General features: G+C 38.8%; 1 protein-coding gene across 5 annotated transcripts in view; it reads left to right on the forward strand.

The window, feature by feature from the left end:
• Nucleotides 1-12605, forward strand: part of cntfr (ciliary neurotrophic factor receptor) — a 228297-nt gene that overhangs the window by 123948 nt on the left and 91744 nt on the right. For all 5 annotated transcript variants that reach the window (XR_007182606.1, XM_048175330.1, XM_048175338.1 and 2 more), the window contains one exon: nt 9573-9806. Coding sequence is in view for 4 of the 5 variants with exons in the window: in XM_048175330.1 (XP_048031287.1) it covers nt 9573-9806 (234 nt within the window). In the remaining variant the exon portion in view is untranslated. The remainder of the gene's footprint in view (nt 1-9572; nt 9807-12605) is intronic.

Here is a 12605-nt window from a genome sequence, read left to right on the forward strand (position 1 = left end):
TCCAGTGACACTCACGAACAGGCCCTCCCTTTCCGGACAGATTAGCCCTGAGTGTTATCCAAACAAGACTTGCACGTTGTTTTACTTGCGAGTGGCAGTGTCTGGTGAGTAGCGTGCCACCTGTGGGAGTAAGGAGAAGGGCCACTAAGCAGGGCAATCACGCCAGGATTACCCTGAGGTAACAGGAGTATTTGGATGAAGTCACGGCAGCTTTTCGTAGCCCTGCAGTGAGAGGCTCCGACCCAGGGTGTGAGTTTAGGGAGGGTTGTTAGGAGAAAGGAATTGGAGAGATGAATACAATGGAGGAAAAGTAGATGGGAAAGGAGGTAGGATAGATAAGGGAGACGCACAAGAAAACACAAGAGCATAAGACTGTGTTATGAAAGGTTTTCTCATGGGGAGTAATAGTGTGGAATACAAAGCAGGCTTGTCACAGTAGAGTCTGTTGGCCTGCCAGAATGTGTACCCTTTGCAAACGAGAGCATCCTGTAGCAAACAGTTGCAGTTTCCTGTCTGCTGTCACTCCGTAAGCCCTGCTACCTCAACGGCTCTCTCTCTAGAGAATTTGTAGTGAAGATTCTGTCAAGGTGTGATACGGTCTTGATCAAATAGCTTTGCGTCCCAGATGAGTTGTAAACTCACAATCGATAGACACCACAAAAGATGAGAATACAACAGAGAATTTGTCAAAACCATGTACCAGCCAAAACCTCAAATTAACAAGAAAATTGTTACCAACATACAGAGACAACATACAACTTACAATATTTTATTAAACATTTGTTTTTCTCCTACAGTTGATCACTGTGGTCCACTATTAGATTTTATCGGGATTCTTTATCTAGATTATGAATTTTGAGGTGCAGATTCTCAGAAAGTGTTTTAGCGAGTGTGTTGTAACTTGCACTGTTTAGGCTAATGAAACTAAATATCCTTTTTTTTTTTTTAGGTTTTGGTTATATTTCCCTCAGCCCTGATACATCTGATTGGCGAGAACGTGTAAACCCTAGTTAAAGGGATTTTTCTCATCAGAAAAAAATATTTATCTTTCTTTCAGAAACATGCCTAGACCTGACATGATGAATGATCTAAAAGTGTTACTTTGGCTGGCACACTGGCATCCCTTCAGAAATGCTTTGTGTTCCCTTCAGCATAGCAACGTTTTTAAATCAGAGTACATACTTTGCAACAAGTCACTGAATTCTAGTCACAAGAATTTCCCCTTTTGACATAAACACATCAACATCTCAAAAAGACCCTTTGCGTCAGGATTGATTGGGGAAATAATAACAACGGCTGCGCAAATGGAGACAAATTACGGCAAGCGTTGTTGGTGCTCTGAGTGCCTGTCAAAACAGATGTAAAAAACGAGCGGCAGGATTCTTTCTGACCCCTGCCGGAGCTCGTTTCTTCCCTCTCCCTCCTGCTGCCACCCTGCGAGGAGAATGGGAACAGAGAAGGAGCGATTGTTGGTTTTAGGCCTCAGTGTACTTCCTGTAAACTATGGGAGTGCTTTGTAATGACATCCAGGTATGTTTGCTCTTCATTTTGCACGGCTCATCTGTGATCAGTGCTGGAGGACATGTGTGGCGGTGGAGATGGAGTAAGAGAGGGAGGCGTACAGCAAGCAGATTTCAATCCTTTCTGATGAGGAGGACAGGGGGCCGCAGACACAGGCCTACCACGGGATGTTTACATTCCACCAGCAAGGCCACGCAATTCCCTCATTCAAAGCAGAGCCGAGGTAGAGTGAAGGAATAAATGTGCAAGTAATCTGGGTATAAAGGAGTGTTTTCTCCAAGGACCTGGGGCAAATGCAGCAGGTTCATGCCATCTACTTCATACTAAGAATGAATTAGATATTAGAAAATAATTGCCGAGTCGCCAGACAGCAAAGTGCTCTTGAAACTTGATTTTACAATCAGTTTATTTCTGCCACAATATATATTTTTGGGCCACATCAGTTGTTAGTCTATGTTTACAAATATTTATAAGCTAGAGGACTTTATAACATATGCCTTTGGCACTACAGGAATAGCCTCAGTGACTTGACTGAAGACTCTAGAACTTCATCAGTCGATTGTGAATGCTTTTTGATTTGGCTTGTTACCAATGAACACTGCACTGGAATATCTTGGCTCAAGGTCATCCGTCAAATATGAATGAAACCTGGTTGTTGAATGTCTGTTTTTACATTGTGAATTTACACTGTGCTTATTGAGTTGGACTGCGTTATTTTTGGCTTGCAGCAAAGCACATCCCTCTGAAATCCTGTTTTACTGCTCAACTGTTTTCAATTTTTATTTATTTATTTTTTTTTCATTCAAGCCATGATCTTCAAAGAAGTTAATTTAGTGTGCCCTGAGATGAAACAACATAATAAAGTAACAAGCAATTAATTACATTTCTCCAGCTACGTCTTCAACAAGCGGCATTTGTAGCATGAGTGTTTTTAAGTAATTCGGTGTTGGAATGCTCTCGTCTGCTCAAAATCTCATTGGTCCAAAATAAATTGATCATTCACTTTTTAGCAAATCAAATACGTTCATTTGGACTCTTGGCAAATGTTTCAAACACTTGTAAAACACTCTAAATGTAGAGCAAATGTTTGTTTAAATTTGATTGCTAATAACAGTTCCAACACTTGCTAAGTGCTGCTAACTCAATAAACATCATCTTTGAGCATCAGGCAATGGAACGTCTTGCTTATCTGAAGTTAGGCATTATACAAACAAAGCATCCAGGTTGTACACAGTTAATGATAAACATTCACTATTTAGCAAACCATATGTATCCTTGAGCCTGTTTAGCAAAATGTTGTCAGAAACAGGCAATGCTAGCATTTATCCTCTGCAGTTTGGTTACTGGGAAATCTTACAATTGCTAAGCTAACAATAGCTTTGCTATTTTGTGTCCTTATGCACCATCTTTCATTGGCCAATGGAACACCTTTATGATTGGAAGTAGGTGAAGAGAAATATCCCACATCCAACTTTGAATGAAATGCAGCATTAAACATTAAGTATGATCTGATTGGCTGTTGCATAAAAGCATAAATACTTTCAGTGAAATCTTGACACTGGAAATACCCGGTTGGATTAGGACACGGTGTAAGACTAGACCAGCTCCCTGCATACTTTGAAATCATGATAATCACAGCATAGCATCAGCACCACCATGGTAACATATGGTCCAATTGCTGCAATAGTCTGATGCTGCCAAAGCCATTCTCTTACAGTGTATGATAATGTTTCTGGCTCAGATTCTGTAATTCACAATCTACCCACTTGAAAGGCTGTCTTTTAATACTTATGTGATTCCTGAAATTCCCTGCCTTGAACCAAATCAATGATATGAGCACAGCAAGCACAGCCCCATATATCTGCACAGCCTGTCAGCAGCAGCTAGATTTCAGCTCCACATGTGGAATGCTAAGGATGTATGTTACTGTGTATTAGCAAATGAAGAGGGGAGGGGGATGCTATTGCTGTGGAGTGCATTTCTGAGATTATGATCCAGTTCAATCAGGGTTGCCTTTGTGTATTAGGGCTTTGGGTGCGAGTGGGATGGGGTGCTTTAATCTCCTCTGGTGCCGATTTGCATTGGAGCGTTGCCTCATGCTGCTCTCCATCACAAGGGGCTGTTGAGTTGCACATCCTGTTTCATCTCCTCTGGCAGGCTGCTCATGTGTCTGGGGAAACAAAGTGAGACTGAGTTTCTGTCAAAAGTTCCATTGTGCATTGAATTGGGAAAATAATAAGCCATTAATAAAAAAAAAAAAAAAACGATGCAAGGCCCACATCATTACATCCCAGTATCTTTTTTCTTCTGACTAGTGGAAATATTACATATAAAAAAAAAGAAAAAGAAAAAAATCTGCAACATCTCTGAACAAATGAGATGTAGTAATATGTTACAGAAATTTTACAAGGACATTGTTAGACATGACACTAAGCAGAATGATATGACCATTGTTAAATAATCACAATAAACAATTCTTATAGTTTCACACTGCACATATATATATATATATATATATATATATATATATATATATATATATATATATATATATATATATATATAACATGACCAATGGTCAGTAAAAATACTTAATTCATATTGTGTCTCTCGGTTGAAATCTTGACTTGGGACAAAAGGTCAAGTTGTCCCTTCTTATCAGCGACCCTGTATGTATATATTATAATATTCATTGTGTTCTGTTTATGCTTTGTTCTCAAGAAATGCAACCATTAAAGATCAGTTTATAATCTTTGTATAAAATTCAACTGGTGGGTGTAGAGCAGCGACTTTACAATGACTTTGAACGTGGTTCCAGCAGTAATTTTGGTAGCTTGTTTGGTATGGATTGACCATTGGCTTTGGACATGATTTGAGATAGTAATTTGATAATTTGACTAGATGATGTTAGTTGGTATGCTTAGTATATACCCATTTAGGGGTTTTCATAGGTCACACGCTAAAGCGAAACTTGTGGAAAGAGTGTTAGTCTTCAACTAGATAGTCTTTGAAGCATGTGGTGCATCACGGGAGGTCTGGGAGAAGAGAGAAAATAAGGAACAGCGCCAGTAGCTAGGAGTAAGCAAGCAACCCCCCTGACAAGTGTAAGAAAATAAACCAAGTAGCCAAACCCACATTCCCAATGTAGAGCGTCTAAGCCCAGGAGCCCAATGATGAAGCGGTCTGATCCATGTAGTATCAATCTGATGCTTTCTAATCCTATTGACCTTTGCAGACTATGTAGCATTTCATGACCTTTGTTTGTGTGAAAATCCCTCTGTGTTACAATACAATATCAGCCAGGGAGGGAAAACTTCCATATGCCGCAGTACTACCCAGCCCACCCGCAGCCTGGAGGCATGGATGCGATGAGTCCTTGTAAACTCTGGCAGATCTGAAAGCATGTTGATGTCATGAAACCAAGTATGGAATAAAATATTCATGATTTGAATATTCATTGACCTTTTTTGAATAATGGGGCTGATAAAAGTCTATTTTCAAGCTGGTTAATTCTGGTCAGTGATGGTTTAGTGCAGGTAAAGCTGGTTGGTGAAGTTTTACTTGTTAAGTTAGTTAATAGCCCTCTTGGGACAGCAGCATACCAGTATCCCACACTGGGCACCAACTGTTGGTTTTCTAGTATTTTCATACTGCCCTGCATGAAACTTCTGTTTGCACTGTGCATATCCACAAAGCAATATTCTGAGAATGTGAGTTATAAATTGTAAGTTTCATTGTCTTTGTACTGGTATAAATAATATATAATGTACAAAGGGCACTCATTTACACAGACAGCTTCTGTTTGCACAGCCAATTAACTGCTTTGTGCTTTTGCCGCGTGTTTCAGAAGGACAGCTGTTCCTCATCTAGCCAGGAGTTCTAGTTGTCCGTCCGGTCCTCTATTGGCCGGTCTAGAATTCCCTCCACAAGCAACACTGCATATGTCCTGCTCATAAACCTTTAGCACTTCCATGTGGGTGTAAAGTCCCTCTCCTCTCATCTCTACATGACGCCTCTGCTAACCTCTGCGGCCAGTTTACGTCTACATTATCAAGTGTCAGTCTGACAACTACTTTAAACTCCAGCCATATTTTTCCCTTCCACCCCTTTCCTAATGGGAGCTTCAGACTCATTGCCCTTGAAACTCTATGCATGCCACGTTCACAACAAATTTGCATGTATCGGAAGTTGTTTGGCTTGTGTAGTTGGATTTCTGTAAAGTAATATGCATGTTCAGATCTTTTGACATGCCTAGCCATAATGTTGTGGTGTGTAGTGAAAGTTTGCTGCTCCTGGAATCAAACTTGATCCTTTTTGGCACTAATTTCCTGTCTTAAAGATAAAATGCAGTTACGGTGTATTATAATTGAATTGCCAATTCTATGCCACCTTGTGGCAGTACTTAAAAAGGAAGCAAACCTAAGATCTGATATGGCCAAAAATGAAGTACCTGCTAATTGAATAATGGGAATTAGGCATTCTGAGCTATCGAAAGGTAGCAGATATGATGAATTGTTCCTGGGCTTTGTTGTGTCATGCCAGTGCGCCACCGTTTACGCGCCCTATCGCCGCCTGCCCACAGCTTCAACAGATAAGCAGGCAAGAAACAAGAAATGGATTTATTTGATGCTCCGTAATAGCACGGTCTGGGAAAAGTGGGCAGGCAGCCTCCTTAATGAGAATCCTCAAAGGGAACAAGGCAGAGGGCAAAGCAATGACTCCCGTACTAAAGATATTTAGAGAGGAGATATTTCACAAGCTTACACAACTGAGATTCCTCACAAAGCATTGTCTTCTGGGGGTTTCTAAAGCTATAAAATGAGCTTTTGAGAAGTTCAGCCTCAATTCAGGCATTTACCCTTCTTGCAATTATTCTTTTTTGATATCTAACATATGTTTGAGAATGATAATCATGTTTGGTCAATGGACACAATTAAATCGGTTCAAAGAAATTATAATGTATGGGGTGAGTTGTATTGAATATAAAACATTATGAATGCATGCAATACATTAACTATTACTTTAAAGTGAAGAGAATATAATTACCCTTGTTTTTAAAGCTAAAATAATCAGGATGATGAAATCAGCAGACATTCAAGTAGGTTCAAAGCGTAAGGTGACCGGAGATTTTTCTTTGAGCTAAGACTGACGATAGTGATACATAACTTATTCAAAAAGTTATTCTGCTCCCATTCTGTCATTTAAAAATGATATATCACATTATAAAATGTCCTCTCTGGATTTAAAAGTGTGTTTTTAAGTTTTTAGTTGCTTGGAAGACATCAAATTGGCTTACACAATACTATTATCTGCAAGGGAAGTTTCCCAGTAGCAACAATTGGCACTGTATTTCTATCTCAAAGGTGTCCAATATAATTTTTTTTTTTTTTAAGATTTTGTCATTGCTTATAAGCTTATAAGTTATCTTTAAAGATTGAAATGTGTTCTGTGAGCAAGGAATTTGCAGTCAAATTTATGACAGCATGTCACGCTATCTATATGAACCAATCCTAATGCACATTTGTGTTACAGCAAACAGTCGCCCCTGTCGTTTTCCATTCTACTCAACACTGCTGTATCACAAGCTTTGACATCAGAGTAAATGTAAAATTCATGGATTTGGTTTGCCCAGAGCGTGTGGATTAAGCTACAGGGGTAGTTAGTCAGGTCAGTGGAAGAAAGAGAGATTGCTTTTTCCGACCCCTGTGCATTGTGGGAGTCACAACATCGTAATGAAAGTCAAAGAGGAGCATTGATGTGTTCTTTGAGTTTTGTTTGTTTGCCTGTTTGTGTATTCTGAACCTTCGTCTTTTTTCTTATGTTTCTTTCATTGTTGCAGCTGTCGCATGACAGCGGACATCTATAGGGCATTACTCGTGGTTGCGACATGAAGAAATGCATTTTCTTTTGATGTCAAAGCCCATAACAACACGCCTTAGGGTGTAAAAAAGATTCTGTAGAAAAACAACCACATCTTCCTTTTCTTGTGAAAAACACAGTAATGACCGAACTGATTTTAAGTAGAAAAATAAACAAACCTGCTATTTTCTCATCACAGGCAAACCAAAAAACCAATTGTGTTCGATATTTGTACACAAAATATATTCATTCATAGATTTTTTTTTTTTTTTCCCACACACAATGTCATATAATTTAATGTGACAAAAACAAGCTTTCAAAAGAATCTCCTCACAATTGTCATACAGAACGCTGCCTTTGTGTTTGAGATGAGCGCATATAAACACCACCAGAATGTCCTATCTGCAGTGGAAAACACAACAGTCAAAGATGTCCATCTAGTGCATGTTTACATAGAAAAAACAATGGAAATCAGCAAAATAGAATACAAAAACGTGATATATATTGGTCTAATAAGTATGTTGCTGGGTTCGACATTGCAAGCATTTCACTCGCATTTGCGACTAAAATAGATGTGTGCAAACTTGAAAATGTATTCAGGAGCATGTGTGCAAATAAAGTCCCTGCAGGACTTTTAAAAAAAGTAAAAAAAAAATAAAAAAAATCTTAAAGGTGCCCAAGAATGCTTTTTCACAAGATGTAATATAAGTCTAAGGTGTCTCCTGAATGTGTCTGTGAAGTTTCAGCTCAAAATACCCCATAGATTTTTTTTTAATTAATTTTTTTAACTGCCTATTTTGGGGCATCATTAACTATACACTGATTTTTTCAGCTCGCCGCCCCTTTAAATCGCGTGCTCCCTGCCACACAAGCTCTCGACTATATTACAGCGCATTTACAAAGTTCACACAGCTAATATAACCCTCAAATGGATCTTTACAAGATGTTCGTCATGCATGCTGTGTGCATACATCGAATCATGTGAGTAAAGTATTTATTTTGATGTTTATATTTGATTCTCTATGAGTTTGAGGCTATGCTCTGTGGCTAACGGCTAATGCTACACTGTTGGAGAGATTTATAAAGAATGAAGTTGTGTTTATGAATTATACAGACTGCAAGTGTTTAAAAATGAAAATAGCGACGGCTCTTGTCTCCGTGAATACAGTAATAAACGATGGTAACTTTAACCACATTTAACAGTACATTAGCAACATGCTAACGAAACATTTAGATAGACAATTTACAAATATCACTAAAAATATCATGCTATCATGGATCATGTCAGTTATTATTGCTCCATCTGCCATTTTTCGCTGTTGTTCTTGCTTGCTTACCTTGTCAGTGCACAGATCCAGACGTTAATACTGCCTTTCCTTGTCTAATGCTCGAACATGGGCTGGCATATATGCAAATATTGGGGGCGTACATATTAATGATCCCGACTGTTACGTAACAGTCGGTGTTATGTTGAGATCCGCGTGTTTTCCAGAGGTCTTTTAAACAAATGAGATTTACATAAGAAAGAGGAAGCAATGGGGTTTGAAACTCAATGTATGTCTTTTCCATGTACTGAACTCTTGTTATTCAACTATGCCAAGATAAATTCAAATTTTGATTCTAGGGCACCTTTAATTATCATTTTAAGAGGTCTTAAATTTGGCAATGGAAAAACAGGAATTGCAGTACAGCTTAATGTGATTGTTAAACTTCAAAAGGCTTTAATTTCTTTAAATAAATATGAGCGCTGCAGATTTCAAAATAAAAATGCAGCACTGTTGCACATTCTACTTGCGGTTTCAGAGCAACCTGCTATCTACTATTGATTGTTTGTGGCAATGTTTACTTGGTGTTTATATTGTCTTTTCAAATGAGACAACAGTAAAACATAGACATTAAAAAAAAAAAAAAAAAAAAAGTCCTGGTGTATTTCAGGATTGTTTACTATTAAAAGTACCGCATTATGCATATTTTTTTTTCCTTCATATTTTGATTATGCAATAAACTAAATAAACGTCTCCTTGGATCCCTTTATTGAGGAAAAACACATCTGATACATTTTCATTGCAGCCCTTATCATTTTTAAATGCGCTTCTAAATTTTTCAACTTCGAGTGCTCCTTGTACAAAAAGTAAATGTCAAGCCATGTGTAGCAATCACGGTGATGTTGACCCTCTGTTCTGTTTCCTCAGGTGCCAGGATTCAGTATGAAAGGATAGGATGTGATGTCACTATGCAGTGTGGCTCGCTGGACAATGACGCCTCTGTAACGTGGAAGGTGAATGGCACGGACGTGAAGGCCCGTCGGCGAGAAGAAGGACCACGGCTCATCTTGATGGAGGTGAACATGAGTAGTAACGGCTTATACAGCTGCTTCCAGAACCCTGACGGCCAGCGGCGTGACCAGATAAATCTCCGCATCGGACGTAAGTAGTGACTGTTTATCCCGATTTCTTTTTCCTCATATTCACTACATCCTTCCCAGAACTTCAAATAACCCTGGACAGTGTTTACCCCGACACTTCTTTTTCTAAACAAGCACTGCACTCGTTTCCGCCACTTGCTACCCGGTCATCTCATAAAGGCCAGTAACCTCTTGTTTGGATGTCTCCACTGTGTATTTGAAGAGTCTAATTATTAACAACAAACGTCATTGTTTGACCCTGACCGTGTCTTGGTTCTCCTCCGGCCCCTGATCCCAAGCCTTGTCTTCTCCAGCAAGCAGCTGCTTCTATCTGTGTGGGAGTCACTGGGGTGCAAGTTTTATGTCTTATCTATTTGTCGATTGGATTAATTTGTCACAGTGGATCTTTTTTATGAGGATACACAACATGATGTGAGAGAAGATAGTATGCCTCGTCCAGATGCGCACAATACAACAGGGTCATTTTGTAGGACTTCTGAGTGGCCCCCCAAAGATGAATTTGGACATTCGATCACTCGAAAGGGATAGTTCACCCAAAAATGAAAATTATCCCATGATTTACTTACCCTCAAGCCATGGTGTATATGACTATCTACTTTCAGATGAATAGGGGGCTGTGATTTGAAGTAAAAAATAATGCATCCATCCATAAAAAAAAGTAATCCATACGGCTCCAGTGGGTTAATAAAGGCCTTCTGAAGCGAAGCGAAGCATCTTTGTAAGAAAAATAGGGTTGTGCAACAATTTTAAGCTCCTCTTCTTTTATATTGAAATCCTCCAAAATTTCTCTTTAAAAAATATCGTTTTAGACTTATAATTCATGACCGGTGATTTGTTTTGCTCTATCCCCTGCACCTCCATGTTTGTCATTACGTTGTGCGTCAGGTCAAAGAATACTCTTCCGCCGCAAATTGATTTGCGCATTCTGTGTATGGTCTTCCGCCGGAAGCTAGTTATTTGAATTTATAAAGTTTTAAATTTGGTTATTTTTCTTACAAAATTGCATCGCTTTCCTTTCAGAAGGCCTTTATTAACTCCCTGGAGTCGCATGGATTACTTTTTTTATGGATGGATTCATTATTTTTGACTTTAAAACGCTGCCCCAAATTGACAACCATTATAAACCTTGGAAATATTTTTAAATATATCTCTGATTGTGTTTGTCTGAAAGAAGATAGTCATATACACCTAGGATGGCTTGAGGGTCAGTAAATCATGGGATAATTTTCATTTTTGGTTGAACTAACCCTTAAGCTGTATATTAAATATCTTTATAGCTGTATAATAAACATATAGTTTTTGGATAGGCTGTGCATTTTATGAACATTTAGAACAAAGGTGAGCGAGGTGTTAGACTTCTTTTCCGCAAATCTCAGATAACCCCACAGCTAAATTATGAACTGTTATGCTGTAGCAAAATGTGCAAAGCACTGTAATCAATATTATGTGACAAGATGCTACCCGTAACGCCGCCTGACAGCAATTTCATTGACTAATCAAATTAGACGAATGAAGAGGGGAAAAGTGGAGATGAGTCCTCTTATGAGAACATGATGAGGAATGTGCTTCATCACCCGCCTCTGCGTATTTCCACAGCCCCTGAAAATGACTGAACAAAATGTAAGCGAGATCACATAATTAATAAAAAATAGTCTAATTTCTCTAAAGGAATTTCATTTTACATGCATTAATACTGCAGCATTTCAAAAAGCATGATTGCGGTTTTTACTATAGCAAAAACTATAGCAAATTTCCTTTTATTCTCTCTGTCTCTGCAAGAACAAATGTGAACTAATTCTCATTGTTTCTTCTAAGATAAAAAAGGAGAGCAAATTAAGACTTATGTTAAAGGGATAGTTTACCTAGCCACAAGTCATTCCAAACCTGTATCACTTCCAAACTGGTTTGGAAAGAAATTATGGTAAATTAATGGTTTAAATAATTTAAATTTTGGTGTAAACTATCCCTATAAGTCATTAATCTCATGTGTCTCTGCTGTTTACTTCTGGTACTAACATCTGTTCCAGGTGATCTAAACACAAGTGTTCAGCCGAGACAGATTGCCATTTACACCTGGTAGTAAGATCTTAAATGCGTCTCCTGTGACCTCTTGTGATCGGACTTCATAACCACATACTTGGTGTGTTACTGCACTGTGGCTAAAGCACAAACAGTTAAAAGCACACTGTGACACATGGTATTTTAAGTGGGCTACAGGGTGTTTTCTGTTTAGCAGATGCCATTAAATTGGTCTCATCTTAAAATTCTTTAACCAAGCAAAGGTGAGAACAATATTTCATTGTGTGGCTTTGCTCTGCAAAAACAGATTGTGAGCTTATGTCTGGTGGGCTAGTGGGCGTGTGGCCGCACTTCCTCTCTCACAGCGGCTGGGTCATGGGCAAGACGGCTCAGCTAACAAGATAAGTTCTGCAGCTAAGTGTCTGAATGAGAATGGCATGGTCCCAATCCCACAGACAGGGAGAGGCCCCTCCGCAAGTACGTCAAACACTCTGCCTATCTGTGACAGGAACGCTTGCCAGGAATTAGAGGGGAAGAATCGGGTCTGGCCATTTAAAAGGATTCCTGTAGCTCCTCTAAACAGTCTTTAGTGGTCTGTCATAACCAAAACAGCTTGTAGGTCAACTTTCACTGAGAAACCATAGGAAATAAGTTATGGTTTCCCTGATAATTACGATGGTTTTGTTTGTGCCCATGGATGGTTCAAGATAGCTATTGCTTTTTTTAAAAAATGTAAGCTTTGCATTCAAGCTTTTTGCCAGGTATCCCTACATATAGTGGA

This window comes from Megalobrama amblycephala, linkage group LG2 (assembly GCF_018812025.1).
Source record: "Megalobrama amblycephala isolate DHTTF-2021 linkage group LG2, ASM1881202v1, whole genome shotgun sequence".
In the NCBI taxonomy this organism is placed as follows: domain Eukaryota; kingdom Metazoa; phylum Chordata; class Actinopteri; order Cypriniformes; family Xenocyprididae; genus Megalobrama; species Megalobrama amblycephala.